This window comes from Excalfactoria chinensis, chromosome 25 (genome assembly GCF_039878825.1).
Source record: "Excalfactoria chinensis isolate bCotChi1 chromosome 25, bCotChi1.hap2, whole genome shotgun sequence".
In the NCBI taxonomy this organism is placed as follows: Eukaryota; Metazoa; Chordata; class Aves; order Galliformes; family Phasianidae; genus Excalfactoria; species Excalfactoria chinensis.
Genome location: NC_092849.1, coordinates 276,900 through 300,690, shown reverse-complemented (window position 1 = coordinate 300,690; position 23,791 = coordinate 276,900). Strand labels below are relative to the sequence as shown.

Genomic DNA, 23,791 nt, shown 5'->3' with positions numbered 1-23,791 from the left:
GCGGAACAGCCCGCGGCGGGCGGGGGCGCCGCCCGGGAACAGCGCAGCGGGCAGGAGCGTCGGCCGCGGCCTGGAGGGGCTGCGGGGTCCGGGAGGCGGGGCGGCTGCGGGAGCGGCCCGGAGCGCGGGGCGGGATGGGCTGCTCGGAAGCGGCGCTGCGGCGGGAGAGCTGCGCGCACCGGGGCCGGGGGGCTGTCGGCGCGGTGGGGCTGTCGGCGCGGTGGGGCTCCCCGCCGCCCGGAGTTGTGAGGGAACGGCCCGGGCGGACCGTCGTGAAAAGGTAGGACGAATATCTGCCTCGTAGGCGGAATGAAGCGGTGTGTTCTGCAGCGCCTGCCCCTCGTTCGGTGACCGGGCGTCTTGTTCAGGCAATTTCAGTAACTTTCTGACATACATCCTGGGACGAGGTTTTTCAGTACAGAAGAAAACGTTCGGTGTGAAATAAAAGCGTAATTTCCAGAGAACAGCGTAAGTGCAGCAGAACTTACTCGCACATCACAGGGAGGGCTCAGTACTAGTCAGTGTGGAAGCCCGCTGTGTTCCTGAAGGCTGCCGTCCGTCTGTGGAGCCCGTTCTGTTTCAGTTCGCAGGAGGTTGTTTCTGGCAGCCTTTCTATTTCCACAGCGCAGTTACACAGTCAGAATTCTTCTATGAGACAACCTACGTTAGAAAGGGATTGTTTTATGAAGATAGCGCGGTTTGCCAACAGCTTTTTCTCTCCAGTGTTGATCTTTGCCCCTCAGGGCTCGGCTCCCCTCAGCTGAGTTGTTTTCAGGCTGTCAGGAAATTAACCAGCATCACAGAATCCTGGCTGTACCTTCTGCCGTGTCCTTTACATTCCAGCCTGCACAGACTCCTGAGCTGCTCACATAGATAAGAAGCATCTCATGACTATAGACTTGAATTCCTGGGTTAAAAACAGAGAGGTTTGAGCTTCTCGGAGATATAACCTGTTATAAAGGCTTTCTGTTGTTCAACTTAACGGTGTGCTGCTGCTTTCTATCTGTGATGCCTGTATGACTTCTGAGGACGCAGCACGAGCCTCGTGCTTCAATTTAAAACGCTGTAATTAAATGCCATATTCCTCTTGGTTGCTCTCTGTGTAATTCATTGCGCCGCTTTGAATTAGACGTTAAAAAGCGAAACAAAACAAAACTTGGTGTTTAAAAACTCACTTGGAAACAAATCTTAAGTGTAAATGACGGTAAATAGGTCAGTCCTTTCTGCTCTTGTGAACGAGTTCATCTTTTAGGCTGGATTAATGACGTGTTAGCACAGACGGCCTGACCTCGGCAACAAACTGGGGAATGTGGGGGGAAAATAGTTACAGCGAGTAGTTACAACAAGCTCCGCTGCTTCCGCAGCAGTGCAGACCAGCTTTCGGAGCTGTTTTCCCGTGCTAGAACAGCCCGCTTTTATAACACTCCACTTTCTCGTTGCTGCTGCAGTTGATCGCGACCGTGCAAAGGCGGCGTTGCGCCCCCTGCTGGCGGGAGCGTGCTGTGCGCCGCGGCGGGGCGCTCCTCCAATCGGAGCGCGGCGTTCCGTGCCGGTCTGTGCGTCATCATCCGCGCGCCTCCGCGGCGTGTCGGGCCGGATTGGACGCTCCTGTCAGAGCGCTCGCTGCGAACGCCCGGCCCGAGGTGCCGTCCTGCCGTGTGACGGCGCTGCTCCGGCCCGTCCGCCGCAGTCATGATCCACAGCCTGTTCCTGATTAACGCCTCGGGGGACATCTTCCTAGAGAAGCACTGGAAGAGCGTCGTCAGCCGCTCTGTCTGTGACTACTTCTTCGAGGCGCAGGAGAGGGCCTCTGAGGCGGAGAACGTGCCGCCGGTCATCTCCACGCCGCATCACTACCTCCTCAGCGTGTACCGCCACAAGATCTTCTTTGTGGCTGTCATCCAGACCGAGGTGCCGCCTCTCTTCGTCATTGAGTTTCTGCACCGTGTCGTCGACACCTTCCAGGTGCGGCTCAGGAGAGGAGGGGCCTGAGATGACAGTATTGCGATGGAGAACGGTGACAGGGAGGAGAAAAAAGGGAGTCTGCTAAGTTAGCGACAGTTGCTTCTCTCTTTTTGCTCTCTCTTAACTCTCACCCTCCACCGGCGAGGATTTAGAGTGTGTGCTGAGTGCTTGCAGTAGAATTAACCTCTCAGTTAGGCGATGGATTTAAGATAAATGCTTGCTTACAGGACCTTTCAGCGATCAAGACCAGCAACGTGGTTGTATAGTCTGGGTTTGAGTTGTCTTGTGATCAGCATCCTGCTGAAACACAGGAAAGTGCTTGGTCAGATGAGTATCATGTGAACTTTCCTTCCAAATGCTCCTCAGGATGAAGCAGTGGGCTCTGAATTATGTTTCATCAAATTCAAGTTCACAGTCGTGACTCTTTGTTTACCCCCAGGGCTTGAATTCAGGCATCTTGGTTGGTGGTTGTTTTTGTGTGTGTGTGGATTTGACTTTCTTTTGGTGTGACCTGTTATCGTTAGGTTGCCTGAGGCTGATTCTCATGTTGTGCTGAGCTGTTTAGCTAGGTGTGGCTTGAGTGGAAAAACAATTTAATTGGAATTTCCAGATGATGTTGTCACAGGTAGATTCCTAACCGTTGTTCTATAGGTTTGTTTGTTAGATTCTGAAGGCCATCAGTATTGAAGTAACTAGGTAAAATTACAGCCAAAATCTGAGTTACTTACATTGATATGGAAGTCTGTTTTGTTTCATGTTCAAGCCAAAACGTACTTCAGGAAATTGTTTATTTTTAGTTAATTTTGCTACTTATCCAGTTGCATTAAAGCTGCTTTCAAGTGCCAATTGAGAACTCTCTTGGCTATTAGGGCGAATCCTGTTATATAGAAAGGAAATAGATGCGTACAGCAGTGCAGTGATTTGCCAGCTTTCTGGGGCAGAGGAGGAAGTCTGCTTAGAGTTGTACTTGCTTGTTGGAGCGTTCAGTATGATGTGCTTCTGTTAACATGTGGAGTGTCAGTGCTGTTTCACCTGCTGCAAGGAGAAGCTTGATTTATTTATTTGTGGGAGAAAATGAACTGAATGGTCACTAATGTCCTCCTGTAGAGATTAAGTAATTATTTCTTTTGCACAGGATTACTTCGGCGTCTGTTCAGAGGTAATGATCAAGGACAATGTTGTGGTGGTTTATGAGGTGCTGGAAGAGATGCTAGACAATGGCTTTCCATTGGCAACAGAATCCAATATTCTCAAAGAACTGATTAAGCCTCCAACTATCCTGAGAACAGTGGTCAACACCATCACAGGTACAAGGAAACAAAAAGTAGACAAATGGGTGTGACTGTGTGGCAGTACTCCTACATAAGTCAATCCGGACATAGGTGAAAAAAACATATGTTGTTCCATACCCTTCTAAACCACAGCACAGATGTATTTTGTGAGTCTCGAGTTAGTGCTTGTGGATGCTAATTGTAGAATACAATGAATAATTGCTCTCCCACAAAGAGACAGAGGTTTCTTGGAAATTTAACTGCAGCCTAGTTAGGGGAGGCCAGGAACTTGTTCTGGAACACTATGTGTGATTACTCTTCTTTTTCCACTTCTTCTTCTAGGAAGTACTAATGTGGGTGATCAGCTCCCTACTGGACAGCTATCAGTGGTGCCTTGGAGACGTACTGGTGTGAAATACACCAACAATGAGGCATATTTTGATGTGATTGAGGAGATAGATGCAATAATTGACAAATCAGGTATGGAAGTGGCTTTTTGCTAAGACCAGCAATAGTTCTTGTTTTCCAAAGAGGTGCTCCTTCATGTAAACGTGGAAAGTTTTGTTCCTTTTCTTACTTTGAAATGTTGCCAACTTGTAGGTGCCATTCTGTCAGAACTTTCAGAGAAGTGTTAACATTTTCGCTTGTTCTTCTCCTCTGACTGTTCTTGTACTGTCTTGTAAACAGTTCTGTACAGGGAAAATAGAAGGCAACTGGGAATTCTGTACAGGACTATCTCCTTAGTTTTAATGTGTCTTAGTCTTACCAGAGCGGGGAGCTACTGCTATCGCCCATTGGATGGCCTTTACAGATGTCAGTGTTTCTTGTTTGTATACATCTTCTCTAGAAGTGTTTGGAAGTGAGAAATATGTTGAACAGGCAACATAATGTGTGGTGACACTTCATAAAGATATTAAATTCCCTTCTCATGGATAATTTTTCCATGTTGTGATGACTTTTGGTAAGGTTCATATAACCTCCTGTGTTTGCTTTTGTTGTTGTAGGTTCTACAATTACAGCTGAAATCCAAGGAGTAATTGATGCTTGTGTCAAGCTGACGGGGATGCCAGATCTTACCCTTTCCTTTATGGTAAAGCTCAAGGATGTATCTCTACTTAAGTATTCTGAAAAGAGTTTCTCAGCCATGCCACTAAGATCTCTGGATTACAGTGATGGTTTCCAGTATGTCAGAACCTATGTACACCAAATAAGAAGAGAAGGAATTGACAAATGGACAATTGACAATGGTCCACAATGAACTTCCAACAACTTTGAGCCTAAAGGTTTTATTTTCAGGTTCTTTATTAAAATTACTGCTCATGTGTTCTCTGGCTAAGTTTCTGAGATTTGGTGTTTAGGCAAATATTCTAATGACCTATCTTTTTATGAATGTGCATCAGTGTAATTATTTGATGTGACTTGAATTTGCTAAGATAGAACAGAATAGTTTAGTTTAATCCAACCACATAAGGGCTAAGCAAAAGTTGAAGCGTGTTCCAGAGGGTGTTATCCAAGTGCATCTCAGATGCTGGCAGGCACAGGGCATCAGTGGCCTTTCTAAGAAGTCAGTTTCAGTGTTTGACCACCCTCAAAGTAAAGGGATTTCCCCTGATACCCGGTCTGGATAGGACTAAGAATATTGAGTACCACTATGCACAGATGTAACAGTTTCGGATAGCTTAACATGCCTCAGTGTAGGTGTTCAAATGGGGACACTGTCAAGTGGTAGGCCCTTCACACACAGAAGATTGCAAAGAATTCAGGCAGTTGCTTTAGGTAGTACTGCCTTCATCAACCTTTCTTTTATTTCAGAACCCTCGGTTATTGGATGATGTCAGTTTTCATCCATGTGTGCGTTTTAAGCGCTGGGAGTCGGAGAGGATCCTCTCTTTCATTCCACCTGATGGAAATTTCCGCTTGCTGTCTTACCATGTCAGTGCTCAGAAGTAAGTGTTGCATTTAGTGCTGTGAATTATAGAATTTGGATCTTCCCGACTAGAGAGAAGGAAGGGCTGGGGGAACAGTAAAAATAGATCTGCTTTTAAAGATTTGGTGGCTTGTTGTGCCACATGAAGTAGGAGTGCATGGTAACTTGTGCTTTTTAAAATGTGGCATCTCATGTTTGGAGCAGTGATTTTTGTCTTTCATTTCTGATCAGTCTGGCAGCAGGTGAACAAACTGGAGTGAGGATGAGTGAGGCAGAATTGAGTGAACGTGCTGATAATTACCTGTATTTATAACAAACTTTCAGATAAAACAAAATAGTCTGATAATCTTTTTTTTCCTTATGTCTTTCTTCATAGAGCTAGGAGTTCTGGAAGCAGGCTGACAGCAATTGAGGTTACAGATGCTAAAGCATTTTGTTAAACTTTATCAGACTTAAGTCAGTGAAAAGGAACAGGGGAAAATAAATTGAAAGCAGGCAGTTCAAGTGCTGTTGCACTGTCCAGGACTGCTTACTAGCTTGATTATGACATGTAAAAAGACTCTGCTGTCTACTGCTCATTTCTTCCACTATGTTGGATGTCCTGGAGGAAGTAGAAAACTAAGGTATGGAAAGTTTAGTTTAAAAAAGAAAAAGTAATTAAAGCTTCAGGACAGCATTCGGAATTTGCTCTCAGATTAAAAAGAATAGGATGTCCTTCTCCTTTAGGAAGATCATGTTTCCTGCAGTCCTTGTATTTTTTTATTTTTTTTTTTACTGGGAACAGTGAAAACCAAAAATGAAGGTAAAAAATTAACAAGGACTGTTTTTCTCTGTCTTCTAGTCTTGTGGCAATTCCTGTGTATGTTAAACACAACATCAGTTTCCGTGATAGCAGCTCACTGGGACGCTTTGAAATCACGGTGGGACCAAAGCAGACTATGGGGAAGACTATAGAGGGAGTGATGGTTACCAGCCAGATGCCAAAAAGTGTCTTGAATATGAGCCTCACACCCTCTCAGGGTACACACACCTTTGATCCAGTTACAAAGGTGAGAGAAATTAGGGTTTTTTTTTTGTTTAATTTTATCCTTTCAGCAAATGAAATTGAACTGCTCATGTTTAAGAGAATGTTGCTTTGAATGTTGCTGCCATGAAGGCAGTCTCTTATTTTGAGGTGTGAACTTAATATACCCCTGTTTCTTGAACATGTATACTCCTGTTTCTTGTGTCTTAAGCCACATGGTAGATAGCTAAGTGCCGGAATGGATTATAGTTCTGGTTTCTCGGTGTGTGCAGGAAGTCAGGGATTGATGTTGTATGATGAGGCATGAGTCTAGTGACTGGTTCACAAATTTCTGCTTATCTGGTTATCATGCTTCATGCTGACTGCCAACATTTAATCCTTTGTCAGTACTGAGTATGTTGGTTAGTGAGTTTTGATTTCCCTCCCAACACATAAACCAGGATTTCTACTTCTCTTTTTTTCTTTCTACAAGCTGTAAGGTTTATCCATAGTAGAGAATCAGGCAACTTTGCTTCAGCCACATGGAAGGGAGGTGATTCTGCATTACTTATGTTACTGTTACCTATAGGAAGTAGAACTCATGGCACAAATAGTGGATGTGCTTTTGAGAAACATCACTGGAAAGATAAGGAGCAGCTGTCTTTGTTCTCCCCAAGTCTTTGCTGTATCTAAGCTGGAGGAACCCAGACTTGACTGAGGAATGTGTATCCGACGTGAAAAGGAAGATACTGAGTGTAGCAGAAATGCTTGAAGCAGTGATGGAGTGCCCGGTGGTAAGACAGGGACAAGCCAGGGAAGCTCAGCTGCAAGCAGTGCACCTGAGTGACAGGAAGGGCTGGAGCCGGGATCTACTGCTTCCAGCCCTCATTTGAGAGCTGGTAGTAGAGGTGAGGGGATCTCGCTGGAAATCCCTGCCTGCCTGAGGCCTTTCAAAGGTAAGCAATTTTTCTTCCTTTGTTTCTGCATCTACAGCTGCTGCGTTTGGGCTTGTCCTCATTTGCTGCAGCCTAGGACTTCGCCGTCTTGCTATTATTGCTATGCTTTCTGTCACATTACAGTATTACGCTGAGACAAAGAACTTCTTTCATAGAGAAACAATAAAAGTTGTCATGTCAACGTAGTTGATGTTTAGAGGGTGGTGGCATTTCTGCTTACTACTGTGTTTACTGTTACTTGAAGTTGCTCACGTGGGATGTGGGGAAGATAAACTCCCAGAAGCTGCCAAGCCTGAAGGGTAGCATGAATCTGCAAGCTGGGACGTCGAAACCAGATGAAAACCCCACTATTAACCTGCAATTTAAAATTCAGCAGCTGGCTATTTCTGGTAAGTGACCATCAGATAAAGAAGCTGAATGTTTTCTGCTCTGCCAGTGCTCACTCTGCACAGTTGGTGTAGCTCTGCAGGCCTTCCGAAATACGTTCTGATGAAGAATTGTATGCTTAAGCAACAGCTAAATGGGTTTTTTGGGTTTTTCACTCTGTTGTTCTGTGAAATGGTCTATCTACATTGCTTAGCATTTCTTACAGTCCCAGAAATAATTTCAGAGTATGTTTGTGTAAGAATGATTCTGACAATTAATAATTGCCAGGTTTTCTATGTGTTTTTTTTTTTTTTCTTTCTTTTTTCTTTTTTTCCCCTTTTTATTTATTTATTCTCTGCTTACAAAAACTTCTCCTAGGGCCTTCTGTCTTTCTGGTTTGATCTTCTTTTCCTTTATCCCGGAGTTCTGTCTGCTGTATTTGTGGCAACAGCCAATCTTATTCTGTCTTTATTTGTTTTTAGGACTGAAAGTGAATCGATTGGACATGTATGGGGAGAAGTACAAGCCCTTCAAGGGGATAAAATACATGACTAAAGCTGGCAAGTTCCAAGTCCGAACCTAGAGGATCACTATAGCGAGGAAAAAACACGTTCTTGTTTCTCCTGTCCCTAGCTGTTGGATACAGCTTCTCCCTGGTCTTTCTATTTCGGGTTGCTCCCTTTCCTTTGGTAGCATGAGCAGGATAGCCAGTGCTTGGAGTGCTGGGGAGGCAGGAAAAATAAGGTTGACCTGAAACTATCTCATCCTTAGCTGAGCCTCGAGTGTTTGCAACTCTGGCAGATGGGGGAGGACTTTGGGACCCTTGGGACTAGCAAGTCAAATATCTAAGTTTGTATCACCTTCATCATTCTGCCTAAAAGGAAATCCTAGGGAATGTTTTTCCAACTTCTGTTCCTTACGTTTTGGCTGTTTTTTATCCCTTTGTAGATGATGTGAAATTCAGTTTCCACAGAGTTCAGCTGCAGAGTGATGGTCTGGCATTGGCCCTTCTCCATCACTGGATGTTAGGTTGGAGTGCTATAGCTTTTGGCAGCAGTGAGATTGGCTGGCCATTATGCTTTGGAAAGGCTGAAAAAAGCAGAGAGGTAGATTGTCTCAACCAGGATGGAATGGGGGAGGTACTGCAGAGAGAAGTGGAAAAATGGACCTCTTTTCCTTAATATTTCATAATCTGTCTTGGTCATTAAGTATCTTAAAGATTTTGGGGTAGACTAAAAACTCACCCAGATCTTAATGTGGACTCCTGTGAAGAGCTGACTGTAGCACTTATCTTGGAACTAATGGGCGGTGATATCTGAGCGTAGTTCTGTTGCTTTTCATATGTCCTCAGTATGTAGAGGTAATGTTTTTCCTAGTCTCTTTGGGTAGTCGGGGCAGAAGCAGGAGAATTAGTGTGCAGATGTAGCACTCTGATGGAAGGCCTTTTAAACTGAACCTGCAGCAAAGTGAAGATGGTTACTATCCTGTAGTTTGTTGGAATCTCTTTTTCTTTCTGCCTGCCTATTACAAATGAAGGTGATACTGTTGTTTTCCTGCTCACTGGTGTCATTATCTCAAATAATTATGTCCTGGTACCATTTTAATGTACTGTACTTCAATCTAGTTCCTGTCTCAATTAGCTGCTGTGATGATTGGTGGATTCAAGCCTGATTTCTTACTAAGACTCTCTTCTGCAAGAGTTGTTGCTACATATGCCCATCCCGGTCTGTGCTGCATCGCTCTGTAAAGCTTAAATACCAAATGAGAGGCATATGCAGTTTTGTTTTGTTTGTAGTGTGCTCTTTGGCCACTAGATGCCAATGTGTTAATTTCTTGGTAGCAGAACTGGTTCATAAACTGCTGTACATGTGGTTACAGTGTTTATCAGGTGGCTGTCCAATCCAGCATGTGTAGTCCACACTTGTGAACAGAACAGCATGACCCTAAATGAAGAATAAAACGTGTGCTCTGTTTTTCCTGTGATGGGAACTAGCAGTGGATGAGTGGCATTTTGCTTTTGGAATTGCATTTTCAAGTGCAACTGATGAATGCCACAGCAGGTGACCTCCTTGGGAGCATGTTTATTGCAAACATATACTTCAACAAAAGCATAAATAAAATTGATTTTTACTTGTCACCCGTATCATTTCAGAGTGGTTTGTGTGGGCTTTACAAGATATGCAGTTGAAGCTTTAGAAAGCATCTCTTAAAGAAGCTTAACTGTTAGAAAGTGTATAGACACCACTTAGCATTGCATTGCAATGTATTGCATGGCAATTGCGGTACAGGTAATGTTTGCTTAGTGTTAATTATCAGGATTCTGTTTTGTGATCATTGTTAAACTCATCCTGCTTTCTGTTAAAGGAGAAATACAGCCTTTGTGTGATACAATCTTCACTTTTAAATAGATGTGTGTCTAGCAAGCACTTGAAGAGGCTACAGTTAGACTTATTCTTTTGCTTTTGTAACTGATGGTAATGCATAGATGTTTAGTAGTCAAATATTGAGTGCTGTTTCTGTGGCAGGTAAGGCTGTATTTTGATTTTTATCCGTTATTTATTTATGTTTGGCTCCTTAAAGGAGGAAAAGCATAGCAAGAGCCAAGTGTCTAACAAGCATGCCATTCTGTTCTTGCTCAGATAGCTTAAACTTAGGCTCTGTTAATAAATCTGTTCCAAACTGAAAAAGCAAGTGGTAGGTTGATAAGAAAGTAAGCAGCCCATGCTTAAACATTTATTCTACTGGAGTTGGAAACCAGCTTAAATAACTGGAGTAAAACATTGTAAGAATGGAGCTTAATTCTATCTGGAATTATTCTCAATATACATCCAAATGAGAGTTAGCATTTTTATTTACAAATCCATTGTTAATACTGTGTTACAAAGAGTGCAGTTGTAAATTCAGTGGTGCTAAGTGTGGATTATTGTTTTGCTGGACAAGTTTAGACCTGTTGGTTGTTCTTACAGTGGTGGAAATTTTACTGTTAAGCCAGACAAGTACAGAATAACTAAAAATGCTGGTGTAGTACTTCAACAAGCACAAAACCAGAAAAGCACACCTTTCAAAACTGTAAAGAAAATAACATTGAAAGACTTATTCTGCCCACACACACACAAGTGTTACAGCAGTGTGTTTTTTGAAGCGGACATGTGCTGTTTTTGCTATGTGAGGCACAAATGGGGATAACCCAAGCTAGAAAAAGTCAATGTAGAATAAAGGCTCAAGCTCAGTCCTCCTTTGATTCACTTTGCTGCAGGCTGTTGTATTTTGGATAAGAAAGTATGTGAATTTCCAATGCGCTTCTTTTTTTTTTTTAAATGATAGTTTTTCATAGGAGTTTGTGAGAGTTTGTTGTCCCTCCCATTGTTCAAAGGGACATCCCTGCTCTGCTTCTTCCTGCCACACAGCTTTGTGGCTTAAAAGCTAGAAAAGAATATTGCTCCAAAGAGGAGGGGTAAGGAAGGGGTTTGTGGGAATAATTTGAATAACGAAGATATTTCACAGAGGGGATTGATTGTTTAGGTATGCCCTAGGGCCATGTTATAGAAGGCACGCGTCCATGTGTCTCTTGAGTCTTGGTGATCTAAAGAGGGAGATGAAAGTACCAGGAAATGAAATCTCACATCTGCCTTAAGTTCATCATCAGTTTTTGTTCCCAAAACAACATACCTCACATTTTGCAATCCAAAATTTAGTTCTATCTGTGTGATTTGGTGGAAGGAGAAAACTTGGAGATTCAAGGGGAAAGAGCTCTTAGATTGTGACAACCTGTAGTGTGTTGCCGTGTGCGCCCCGTTAACACCTACAACGGTAGTGGGAGAAGTGGAGTACTCTGAGAAATTGCCCGTATCACACACAGTAGTATGTCTTCCTTTTACACTGGAAGTCATAAGCATCTGGTCAGATAGGATGCCCTGTCAATATCCTTACAACACCTCAAAGCAAGTTGTAAGGGCATGCTCGTGGGATCGTGGAAAGTTCCTTTCTTGCTCAGGATTTCATGTTGTCCTGAATCCAGTGAAGATAACGGTTCACATTTGTGTAAACACCAGGTGTGTCTTTGCGGCCACAGCCTATTCCCCAGCTGATGATTCCTATTAGATGCATGCGGTCATCCTTCATGCAGACCAAAGGCCCTCCAGAGTCACCCTGCAGAAAAGTGTCAGGTTAGTAAGGACCTATTTTTCGTGTGTGTGTATGTTTTGTACTGTTTCCCTATTCAGTGGCCATAATGGTATGCTAGATGCCACCTCTCGTGTCTCCTTAAACACTCTGTAGGATACTGATAAATCAGGGACACCGTGCTTCCAGTGCTCTTAGGAAAAGCACCTTCACATAAACACCTTCTGTGTTTCAGACATAACTCTTCATTTAGTGCTTGTATCAGAGGAGGGAACCCAAATAGTCTGAAACTAAGATGTCTGCCTCCCAAGCTGCTTTATACTATTGTGAGTAAAGTGAAACTGAAAAGATACTGATCTTTATTTAGGTGTGTTTGCTGACAAAATAGAAAATAATAGAAAACTGCTGACGTGGGGTTTCCTGTTCAGTTTTGTGGTACTTCCTGTATTTAGAATTTTCAGTCTGTATTCTGGTTTGCTTGACTGAATGTAGACTGTATTCCTACCTATGAGGAAAAGGTGGAGAGGAAATTATAAAAGAAGACCCAGCAGTCGAGTTCTGTTAAACAGAAGTTCTCTAGAATGTCCGTGTAGTCAGATGCAGGACTTCTTTACATTATTTTAATGAAAATTTCTGTTTAGTTAATTTAGATAATCAAGAACAGATTTGGGGGGGGGGGGGGGGGGGAGGAGGGGGAAGAGGAATAGAACTGGCTTTACCTTACAAGCATCATCAAGGTGCCTTGTGTCTCCTGCACATAACATGTTGTCTGTAACTGTCCGGTTGTGTAGATGCTTTGTGGTGCACCGACTGGCTGGAAACAGTCTGACGTGGCCTTCCTTCAGGTGCTCTGAATAAAAGGGAGAAACTGAAAGGGACGTGAATATAAATGAATATAAGAATGTGTTTTTTTTTTTAATATATCTAACTTTGCAGTTCAGTATCTGTGGTTTGGGAGAGAGTACGTTAACTAGAGGCAGGAGAGGAGGGTGGCAAAACTAATTTCTTCGCCAGGATTCTTTTTTTAATTATGGGGGTTCTGCCTTGCTAGTGAGAACAACCTAAATACAGTTAAAAGACAGTTTTTCTACCTCAGCAAACTTAAGTATTAGAGATTTTTACAGGGCGCAATTTGCTAGGTTTCTTAGGGGGTTGTCTTTGTATGAATAGCATCAATCTAAATGACGTGCATCTAATAAGCACTACATGTATGAAGAGGGATCCTGACTTTTAGAATTAGATTTGGGTTAGTTAAAAACAGATGTCTTATTTTGCAAAATACTGAATAACTAGATAGGAATGCACACTCATGTTATCTTGGAATGGAATTGATTTATTGCTGCCTTGCATGTTGGTTTTATTCTTCTGCATAGCTGCAACTGCACAAAGCTGAAAATTGGCAGGACTGTTTTTCAGTCTGGTTTTAAGTTATAATTGCAGTGTCCTTTTGCTCTGAAAGAGTTAACTCTGCTCACTATGGAAAGGAAGCTTTAAGGACCAGCATTAGCTTTTTAAAAACATTTTGTGATATAACTGTCTGTCAAGTCTGTTCCAAAAGCCTTAATAGCTCAAATCATGATTTGTCCTTGTTATGATGGATGCTTCATGGTCTCTGCCTCAGCATTTACCATTTGAAGATAATAAAAATAAATGCCAGTAAGGTTAGAGCTTCTTCTTTTTTGAAATACAGGTTAGTCTATATGTGCTTCCAGGCAGGTTTTATTCCAGGCTTTTTCTTGGCTCTGGTTGAACTATTACTATTGAACTATCCTGATTAATTTGGGTGTCCTTTTAACATATATACAGGATTTTTACATCCTTAGCCTTTTTTTTTAATTTTATTTTTGATTTTTGCTAATTGCTGTACAGTCAATGTATGCTTTGGGTTAATGCAACCACCCACAACTGCATAGTATATTAAATCTTGGCAGAAATGGATTTCTGTGAGAATGACAATTATCTACGTTAATAATTAGATGCAATAAATAGCACAGCAGAAATGCGGGACCTTGACTGACAATTTCTGTCTCATTCATCATGCCATTTTTTGTGTTTCCACTGTTTGAGAGTTTCAAGGAAAACTAACCCTGCTAATGTGGGCAGCTGGCAGATGAATGAAATAACCCCAAACTTGTTTTCATGTATATTCCATGTATAGAATCATAGAATGACCCGGGTTGGAAGGGACCTCAAGGATCATGTAGTTCCAACCCCCCTGCCTGGCAGGGCCACCAAACATACACCTTTACTAGATCAGGTTGCCCAGGGCCCCGTCCAACCTGGCCTTGAACACCTCCAAGGACGGGGCATCCACAACCTCCCTGGGCAGCCTGTTCCAGGGCCTAACCACTCTCCTAGTAAAGAACTTCCCCCTGACATCCAACCTAAATCTTCCCTCCTTCAACTTGGATCCGTTTCCCCTAGTCCTGCTATTGTCAGCCCTTTCCAAGAGCTTACTCCCTCCTGGATATAGGTTCCCTTCAGGTACCTAAAGGCTGCAATGAGGTCACCCCGCAGCCTTCTCTTCTCCAGGCTGAACAAGCCCAGCTCCCTCAGCCTGTCCTCACAGGGGAGGTGCTCCAGCCCCCTGATCATCTTCGTGGCCCTCCTCTGGACCCTTTCCAAAATCTCTACGTCTTTCTTGTACTGAGGGCTCCACACCTGGACACAGTACTCCAGATGGGGCCTCACAAGAGCAGAGTAGAGAGGGACAATCACCTCCCTATCCCTGCTGGCCCAGGATCCCATTTGCTCCCTGATGGAGTCCAGTATCCCATTTGCTTTCTGAGCTGCCAGAGCGCACTGCTGGCTCATGTTAAGTCTCTCATCCATCAGGACCCCCAGGTCCTTCTCTGCCGAGCTGCTCTCAAGGACAACTCCTCCCAGCCTGTACAGGTGCCTGGGGTTCTTCCAGCCCAAGTGCAAAACCTCATTAGGTACACCTGAGCCCAGCTTTCCAGCCTGTCGAGGTCCCTCTGGATGGCATCCCTTCCTTCCACCGTATCGACTGCACCACTCAGTTTGGTGTCGTCAGCAAACTTGCTGAGGGTGCACTCAATTCCCTCATTGATGTCATTAATAAAGATGCTAAAGAGCACCGGTCCCAAGACAGACCCTTGGGGGACACCACTCGATACCGGCCTCCACCTGGACATATTTTGGAGTGCTAATATAGTTCAGGAACCACAGATTAAACAGTGCTAAGGGCTTTAATTCTTTGGGGCAGAGGACCTGGCTTTGGCCACAATACACCTTCTACTTACATTCTTCATTTCTGCCATAACCAGAGATCTCACATTCAGTCCAGTCAGGCAGCTGCAGGTCTGGTGTTGGGAGGCAGGCTGCTCGAACAGTATCTGTTTCAATAGCACAGGCTTCTGTGTCCGACTTCAACTGCAGCAGAGCTGAACAGTTGGGAAAGAAACAAGAATTACCATTTGACTAAGTTTTAGCAGATCACAACCCCTCAAACTGTGAGGTCAAAGAAATTCTTACCAATATCATTGTCGTAATTCTCTGAGTCAAATCTCTCATGTACAATGTAGTTCTTCACCTGAAACTTTTGTTCCTTCTCCTCTGCAGTTGCTCGAGAAGTCCTGCCCAGCACAATCTTCAGCTGATCAGTACTAAAACTTTAAAAGTGAAAGTATATTTACTTTCTTCCAGAGTTAACTGGAGTAGAGCCTTTCCTCGAAGATGTGCTGCTGGAGCTTATCTTATTTTAGTGTATTACTACTTCATCAGTCATGCAGTTCATTTTCATCTCAGATGTCCTATTTGCTTTAGTTTTTGCACTAATTGCTTAGAGCCACTATGGCAAAGCTCCTTTGTAAGTCCCTTGCTGTTAGCAAGTTTCAGATGGCTCTGCATAGCTTTGTTCTTTAGCTATTTGATATTCTGCTACGGTACCTCAATGCCATGCAGCTAGTTTGCCTGTCTGTAACACTGGTCACATTTAACTATAATTCTTTACTGTAGAATGACCCAGTGAAGTGAATGTCTTTTTCAGGTCTTTCACTCTTCCAGTAATACCGGATGCTTCAATTTTCCAGACTTTTTTTTTTTTTTTTTTAATCACGATTTCCCAAAATACACCAAATCCTCAACTCACCCTTCCTCAAAGCAGTGAGCAGCTGACAAAACCCAGCAGGAACTGATCAGAATTCCTCCACAGAGGAAATGTTCTCCGGGTGCTCGGCGATATTTCACAAAGATGGCAGCTTGCCATGGGTGAGCTTCAATTTCTGCAGAGGAGCCAAGTTTAATCCGGTACCGGCGTGTTCTGCGCTGCCGTAGACCACAGGTGGCTGTAGTGACAAACCCAGAAATATCTTTTTTGTTCAGGGACTCTTGCATTAAGTTAAGGTTAAGAGCCTGCTGGCTATCAATGCATACTGAGGCAGCCTTGCATGAACTGCTCGGTATCTGACTCATTCGTGTTTCCTAGGAAACTTGTATTGATTTGAAAAACACATTAAATAAACTGTCTTTCCTATTTCCTCGTTCTGTGATCATCTCATCAGGGGCAGAGAAGGTACTTCTGTGACAGCTGAGCTACAGAATCCCTTTTTATCCTAAGGAGGTTTTTTCCCCATCTCTTATTTTGCTATAAGAGGCTTCCAACATACAGTACAGGAGAAAGAGCAGCATTAGGAGTGCTAGGATCCTTACAGCAAGTAGGCACATCGCAGTACTCCCATGTGAGCTGTTTTCCTTTTAGTACGTGGCACCAGGGCTTGCTGTCATTGTCAGGATTCCTGCAGTACAGGAAGGAGAAGAAAAACTTGTATTGTCAGATCTGCAGAGAGTTTAGGGAGAAGGAGACACTTAAGGACGGCAGATGGGGTTCTGAGTGTACTCCTTTTGATCTTTTTAGAGACACAGAGGGCACAAGGGCATGTTAAATTTTCATTTATGGTGTTAGAGAAGTATAGACAGACCAAGTGGAATGAAAATTACCATTAGCAGTGAGTTTGATTCCCAGCCATAACATCCCTACTGTCCTTTGATAACTCAAGTAAACAACTAGAGCCCTGCCTCAACATTACCACAAGGAAACTTGTTGTTTGTTTTTAAGTACACTGTACCACTGAATACATACCTGCAGAAATTGTGACTGCCAAGGCCCAGCTGGTAAGCATCTCTTCTCCAAGCAGTATATAACTTGCTGACAATGACTGGAGAATTCCACCTCAGACAGGTAGCTCCAGAACTGGTAACGCTGTGACTACCTCGGTAATCCGTGCCTCTTCCAGTTTTGCAATCGATGTTTCCAGCTTAAATAAGAAAACTGCATATGTTACATGGTGCACGTGAACCATCAGCTGCTCCCATTGTGATTTCTGTCAAGACTTCTATATACTAGCTATACTTCTCTCAGGCTCTGTAATAAATATTAAAACCTTAAACACGATTTAACATAATATGTTAACTGTTGATTTTCACAAAGCCACAGAGAACTCTTAGAGCTGCTATGACTCACTTTATATCTAAAGCCCATTCTCTGTCCTGCATGTACCTTTTGAACAGGAGGGCACACTGCAGTGTTCCCAGGTGTATTTTCCCCCTTTGTAGACATAGCACCAAGGTCTGGAATCGTCATCTGGGTTTCTGAAAGAGTTATGACATTATGCATCATTATAAAGCTATAATTACTAGTCTCAGGTGTGCCATCTAGTTCAGTAACTTGATTGTGCGCAGCAGTGAAGGGGTGAACTGAACCTGCAGAAGTAATCTGTGTTCTTATTTTAATTAGAAAAGCATGGAGATGAGGACGAGATGGCCAGTAGCAAGAGAGGATAGCTTGTTTGTGCAGTTTAGATCACGTGCAGGAAGCTCTGCATTGTAGAGTTCTGAGGAGTGTCTAGAGTTGCAGGCAAATGTGACAGGAAACTGGTTTGCAACAGGAGTTTTTAACACTAAGAAGGAAGCAATGGGTGCAAGGGAAAGGCTATGGAGTGAGAGAGGCATGCATTTTTGTAGTCTGTCAAACATCCACTCTTAGATGGTTCAGAAATAGAAATCTATCAGTTGCTGCTCTTGGACATGTTTGCACCCGTCTGCAGTGTTCTATGGTTGATACTAAGCTTTTGCAAATAGCCTTTTTTGCCCCAAGCTCTTGGAATAATCAGATTCTTACATCTCTAATGTGTGCTGTGAGCCCCTCACCTGCAATAGTTGTGATTGCCCAATCCCAGCTCGACAGCATCCTTTCTTTGGCCACTGTATTTACGGTCCATCAAGCCATTGATAATCCAATTCAGGCATTCAGCCCCACTCTCTGTTGTGCTCCATGTACCCCTGTATGTTACTCCAGCATTTTTGTAGCACTTAACTTCAGTATCTGAGCAAAAGGGAACAAAAAACAGCATCACAAATTCTGCTTCCTCTGACTCTGCTCTGTTTAAAGTTGGCTCCAGATGACTTGTAAGTCAGGGAAATATCTTTCCAAGCAAGCTCTGCATATACATTAATGTCTTTGTCTTCAAAACTTAGTATTTTGTTAAGAGGACAGAGAGCCACGGAGTAGCTTGAGTTGGAAGGGACCTTAAAGATCATCTGGTTCCAGCCCCCCTGATGTGGGCAGGGTTGCCAGCCGCTAAATCAAGCACTTGATCAGGTTGCACAGGCCCCATACATCTTGGCCTTAAACATCTCCAGGACAGGACATCCACACCTTCTCTGGGCAACCTGTTCCAGCACCCCACCACTTTTTGAATGAAAAATATCTCCCTAACATCTAATCTAAGCCTCCTCTCTTCTAGTTTAAAACCTTCCTTGCCCTATTGTTATTAATCAGTATAAAAAGTCTGTCTCCCTCCTGCCAGTACTGGAAGCTCCTATAAAGTACTGGAGAGCTGCAATGTGGTGTCCACAGAGCCTTTTCTTCTCCAGGCTGAACAAGCTCAATGCTCTTATCTTGTGTTTTTAGGAGAGGTGCCCCAGCCCTCTAATCATCTTTGTGGTCCTCCTCTGGACTCACTCCAATGTTTCTATGTCGTTACTGAGCTGGGGGCCCCAGATCTGGATGCAGTATCCCACCTGAGGCCTCACGAGACACGGAGAAACCCATGTGTCCTTTTCTAAAGTTGTTTGTAGCATTAGCTTTACCACAAAAAGAGGCAGCTTAGTGGAGAGACCCCCATACAGCAGTGGTCTCTGAGTACGTAATCCTTCCACACTGCACAGCTGAAACCAGCAGTGTTGTTCCCAATAGCTGGAGCAGCATACTTGCCTATTTCACACTGCTTCCCAGAGAAACCGTGGTGACACTGGCAGATGAAGAGCTGTGGGGAGTAATATGCCTGTGAACACTGGCCCCCATTGTAGCATTTATTTCTAGTGCAGGCTGTGGAATAAACAAAAGCCAGGAAACAGTTAGAATTCACAGAAGTAAGCAGCTGGCAACACGCCCATTTGTTTTCCTCCTGCTGGTCTCCTTTAGCCTGTTCTGCTTTCCCCTAATATGTGTATGCCATGTTCGACTCTTCCTTTGCTCCGTTCTTTCCATTAATGGTATCATAAGCTTTTCTCAGCCTCTTGCCCATTCCTCCTTACTACTGCCTGAGTCAGTGTATACTGATGCTTTCATTTCAAGCCAAGTTTTGTGTGATCGCTCCTTCCCTGACAACAGAGTTTTTCTTTAGGGTGATTAAATGGATAGTCTGTCATCTCCCACCCTTTCCATTCTTTTTCTTCTTCATACTCACCTCTGATGGGCACAGTGTGGCAGTAGCTCCAACCACTGTCACACCTACAATATTCTATTCTGCTCCCTGAGAGTCTCAGCCAGCTCTCCCTGTGCTGGTATATTTGTCCAGATGAACTGTCTGTGCAAATGGCTGTAATTGGAGAAAGGGGACCCTTTTTAGAGATTCATGGAAAAGACAGTGCTGAGCAAAATAACTTCCCCTTGCCGAGGTAAAAAGTATCCACAAAGGGACAAATCAGTCTAACAGGCCACTCTTTCTTATTCCCAGACCCAAGCTATCCCATCTCTGTCACTGTTATGCTGCTGAATATTCTGTTCTGCTAATGACCATCCTCATTATTACTTGGAAGAACAGAGAGAGGGGAGAATGTTGTTCTTAAAGGTGTGGATGGTATTAATACTTCAGTATTTTGTCTTCTGAATCTGCCCCCCAGCCATGGAAAACAACATCTCCCTTCCTCTCCCCTGTGCTTTCAAAGCCCCTGGCTCATGCAGCTGTAGTTTGCTTGGCTTACCTCTAGATCTGGCTCCCCTTTTGTAACGCATGTGTGAGCCCTGCAAGGAGAGAAGGTGAATTCTGTCAGTAACTGCTATCTGAAGAAAACTGAGAGAACAAGTGCCTTTGAGAAGCCACACCTCTTCTTGAGGTCTTGAAAATCAGGGAACAGCGAAAAGTGTGTTAAGTATTTCAGCATGGGTACTGAAAAACTGCAAATAATGTAATTAGTTCAGATTATCAGGCTGCGGCTTGTCACTTGAGTGATGTAAACTGGGTGGTGTGCTATACTTGCATCGTTTGTGAAGTATTTATGTGCTGGTGGAGCACTCCAACTCCTAACTAAAGCTTGTCAACTTTCTGCTGTTTGCAGGAGAGCCAAGAAAATAATTTGCAGATATGTAAATGTGAACAAGCAGTTATTTTTGCTCAGCAGCTTTTGCTTGTAGTTTCCCTGTGAGTACTCTGATTTTCATTTTTCAGCGCATGTGTTAATAAGATTAGTCATAGTAAGAGCTCAGCATGGACTGGACATGTATGCAATGACGTGTGATCCTTCGGTGCAAGACTTCCACTTGTTGCCCATTGTATTTAAATACTGAAAGTGGGGTGGGAGGAAGGAGCAGAAAGGCACACATACATATCCTGCAGCCAATTATCTTTCTTCCCCTGCTTTCTAGCAGTAGGACTAGATCCTTCCTTTGATACATATGGCTGGAGTCAGTGGTAAGAAAGGGCTGCTGAAAACTAGGTTAAGTGTCTGAGGATGGTAAGAGCATTACTTGATGTATTATCCTCTTACCTGGCACTGAATAGTCTTGATTGCTCCCACCAGCAGGAGGAGACTTAGGAGCTCACCTTTCATTCTAAGTGTTTTCCACATCACCTCCAGACCTCAAGTTATCTGTGGAGATGAAAGAAAAAAAAAACAAACTGTTGAAAAGGATGTTTTACTACAGAGTGAATGGTTTCAAAGCTTCAAGTTTAAGGTTTCAAATAACGAGAATGCTTTTTACATTAAAATGCACTTTCTACTCTGCAGTTCAGTCTAGTTATGAATTTGGATCTTTGCCTCCACTCATCTCATTTGCTTTGAACATCTCTTACCTGGAAAAGTTTCTGCATCATAGATCTGGTTACAAATAAGCATAGGAAGGACATTCAGATACCGTGATCCCACTGTATTTCACCTTACTGTTGCAAAATTCAGACATTTATTGGCCTTGAGTGGGAAGTTTCTTGGCAGAAGCATGAATTTGGGATTCTGTAGCCTCTGACTACAGGGAGGTAAATGTGTTACAGTCTTGTACTCAGTTCCCTTCACCCAGTTTGCTTTCTAACAAAGGAGGCAGATGGTTTCTTTCACTGAGGCTTGAAAAGTTCTGTCTGGTTTTGAGTATTCATTGGACAGAAAACACATTGTGAGCATCAAGTGACATCTTCACAACACAGAGTCAGTCCTGGGTACATGGAAATGTTACTGATGAAACTGAGCAATATATATTCTTTCTCTTCTGGCCAAAATGGCATTTCTTATATTATTAAAATGCAGATGGTCTAATATGTATAAGTGGCCTGTAGTCTTTTGCTCTGCTTCATCCTTTTTCCATTTTTTCCCCCATTCCAGATACTTCATATTACAGCACTACACCCCTTCTTTCCTTCTTCCCTTCTCCTTTGCCTTTCTAACCACTGGTGGTTGCTGTCCTGCTATATGTGGAAAACTGTTAACACATTTTAGCAGATGCTTTCCGGTCTTGAGAAAAGTACAGTGTATGCTCGTAGACTGGAATCTTCTGAGCGATAAAGCCTTATCAAACTGAAACCACATAGCTGTGTGAAGAATACTATGTTTACAAAACTCCACGTGGAAAGCTGCCAGCAGTGTGCTTTCTGGTAAGGTTCTCATAAGCAGTACAGACTTCGAGTTGACCTAAAGAATGCTGCAGATGTACTGGTTTTGCTGAAGCACCGTTGTCAGTAATGCTTTAAATCACACATTTCTACTATAATTTGTTAGTAAGAGTTCTTCTGAGTAATACTTACACTCTTAGTGTATTATCTTACAGATACGGCATAACACCTTAAGAAATAAAAACCTAGCTTGAAAGGTGAAACAAAAAGTCATTTGTAGTGATTGAAAGCAGCTCCCTCTTCTGTTTCCCTCCCAGTAACCTAAAGAACCAGGAGAGCTCCCTGCTGTTTGAGCCTGAGGTTGTTTGCCTTTTTACTGGAACAGCTTGCTGAGGCTTGAAGCACCTGGCAGCTAGATGTCTCATCCAGCAGTGCACGTCTTCAAGAGGTGAAAGGCAACAGCTCAGTTAGTTAACTGCTGTGGGATTTTAGCAGGATTTATTAAAAGCATTTAATGGAAATGCCAATCATGTCAAAAGCAGGAAATGCATTTTATGAAGTGGCTGGAGAGTAGTACGTACCTTTTTTGTTTTGTTTTGTTTTTTCTCTTTCGTTTTCTGCCGCTGATTCGCCTCCCAGACTGCTCTGTTTTTATGTTTTCCACATCTCTCTTACAATCTCTGAAAAGCTCCGTCCTACTTAAAACTGCACTGAAGGGGGTGGAGCTTGAAGAGGGCCGTAGGGTGTGCTTCCCACTGCTCCAAGAGAAAAAGCAGCGGCTGAGATCTTGGGATGGTCTGCGACAGCGTGGCATGTGTCCAAGCTGTGGGGTTTCTGCATGGGATGGGAGGAGAGCTGACTTGTTGATTTTACACACTGGGTTTTACATAATGGATTTTGCGGCCAGTTTGCTTTGTTTGTTCTTTATTTCAGAGAGCAGATACAGCCTTCAAAACAAAATGTTCTGCATTCGACACCGTAAGCTGCAGTGAGACTGAGAATTGCATGTATCCCCTATGAAGAGCTGTCTTGTCTCAATGTGCTTCTAGAAATGTGAGGGAGGAATGGAGCAGGTAGCACCATGCACAGGTGCACAGTTTCTAACATGACCAGAGTTCTGCAGGCTTAGCTGTAGTGCTGAGAAAGCCCTGCTTTGAGGTGGAGCAGTGTGCTGCACTGCAGTGACATCCCCTCAGAATCTTGGGCACAGAGACCTCATGTCACAACGTGTGTTGCTGGAAGAAGAAATCAACTCCCAAGTTAATTAATATCAATGAAGAAATGTTAGGACCTCTCATTTTCAGGACATAAGTGCACAGAATCCTGTCAGCAAACATGCTAAGGGTCATTTTGCACGCTGGCAAAGAAGAAACTCCATCTCGAATGTTCAAGTCTTCTCTGTATGGAAACCTGTGTCAAGATTGTCATATGCATCTGCATGTGTGAACATACGTGCCATAAATCTGCTTTAGGAACAAATGGAATTGACTGTTTCCAGATGGGACTGTATTGAGGATGGTCGGGCACTGCTGAACAAACGGGCTCATTTCTATTTCTTTTCAAGACGATCTTTTTTTGCTATTCTAAAGATTCTAATGAAGTAATGGCTTCCAGGGAGGATTTCAGAAGTTGTTACTTCCTCGCTTTTTGCAGCTTAAGGACAGCTGTAGCTTTCTAGAGAGTGGTGTGGGTGCTCCGTGTGCTTCTTACTGTGCTTTAGGAAAGCAGGCAGTAATAGTACCTTCTCCATTCAGCAGTGCTTTACCTCTCCGCTGGTCCTGCATCAGGACAGGGTTTTTTTCGAGGCTGCTAAGTTAGAATCCCTACATGCTGTTCAGCTGTAAGGCAGCTGCTCAGGTGCTGCGTGAAGCCTCTGCTTTCAGTTCCACACCAGATGCAAAACGCAGGAAACGTAAAAGGCTGAAGAAACGTGGTTTCTGGCTTTATGTTGCCTGGTGAGTACCGTATCATTTTTACAATACATACCAACCGTGGAACGCATCCCTACTGCAGCCTGGGTCCCACGTCTCGGAATTCATTCACAGCAAAAGCCGCAATTCCTCACCGCCTTCGCAGCCCCGACCCGACGGAAGGCGGTCGCGGCCCCTTTAAGGCTGCCT

At 43.5% G+C, this 23,791-nt stretch overlaps 2 protein-coding genes across 3 annotated transcripts; one reads left to right on the top strand and one right to left on the bottom strand.

Annotated features, from left to right (window-relative positions):
* Window positions 1-1,563: 1,563 nt before the first annotated feature.
* AP3M2 (adaptor related protein complex 3 subunit mu 2) lies at window positions 1,564-9,625 on the top strand. Its single transcript, XM_072357229.1, has 8 exons — window positions 1,564-1,965; window positions 3,101-3,272; window positions 3,579-3,716; window positions 4,241-4,326; window positions 5,049-5,182; window positions 6,005-6,212; window positions 7,367-7,511; window positions 7,971-9,625. The coding sequence occupies exons 1-8, from the start codon at window positions 1,693-1,695 to the stop codon at window positions 8,069-8,071; spliced, it is 1,257 nt and encodes a 418-aa protein (XP_072213330.1). The 5' UTR covers window positions 1,564-1,692; the 3' UTR covers window positions 8,072-9,625.
* A 559-nt stretch (window positions 9,626-10,184) lies between these two features.
* On the bottom strand, window positions 10,185-23,772 carry PLAT (plasminogen activator, tissue type). 2 transcript variants are annotated; one of them, XM_072357227.1, is made up of 14 exons: window positions 23,658-23,772; window positions 20,620-20,721; window positions 19,837-19,876; window positions 19,320-19,451; window positions 18,845-18,958; window positions 17,779-17,953; window positions 17,129-17,220; window positions 16,712-16,886; window positions 16,282-16,367; window positions 15,722-15,917; window positions 15,106-15,242; window positions 14,874-15,014; window positions 12,330-12,478; window positions 10,185-11,637 (listed from the first exon to the last, which is right to left on the bottom strand). In XM_072357227.1, exons 2-14 carry the CDS (start codon window positions 20,698-20,700, stop codon window positions 11,479-11,481), a joined length of 1,677 nt encoding a protein of 558 aa, XP_072213328.1. In that variant the 5' UTR covers window positions 20,701-20,721; window positions 23,658-23,772; the 3' UTR covers window positions 10,185-11,478. The 2 variants fall into 2 exon arrangements, with proteins under 2 accessions (XP_072213328.1, XP_072213327.1); XM_072357226.1 differs by lacking the exon at window positions 23,658-23,772 and adding an exon at window positions 22,253-22,387.
* Between the last annotated feature and the right edge of the window lie 19 nt (window positions 23,773-23,791).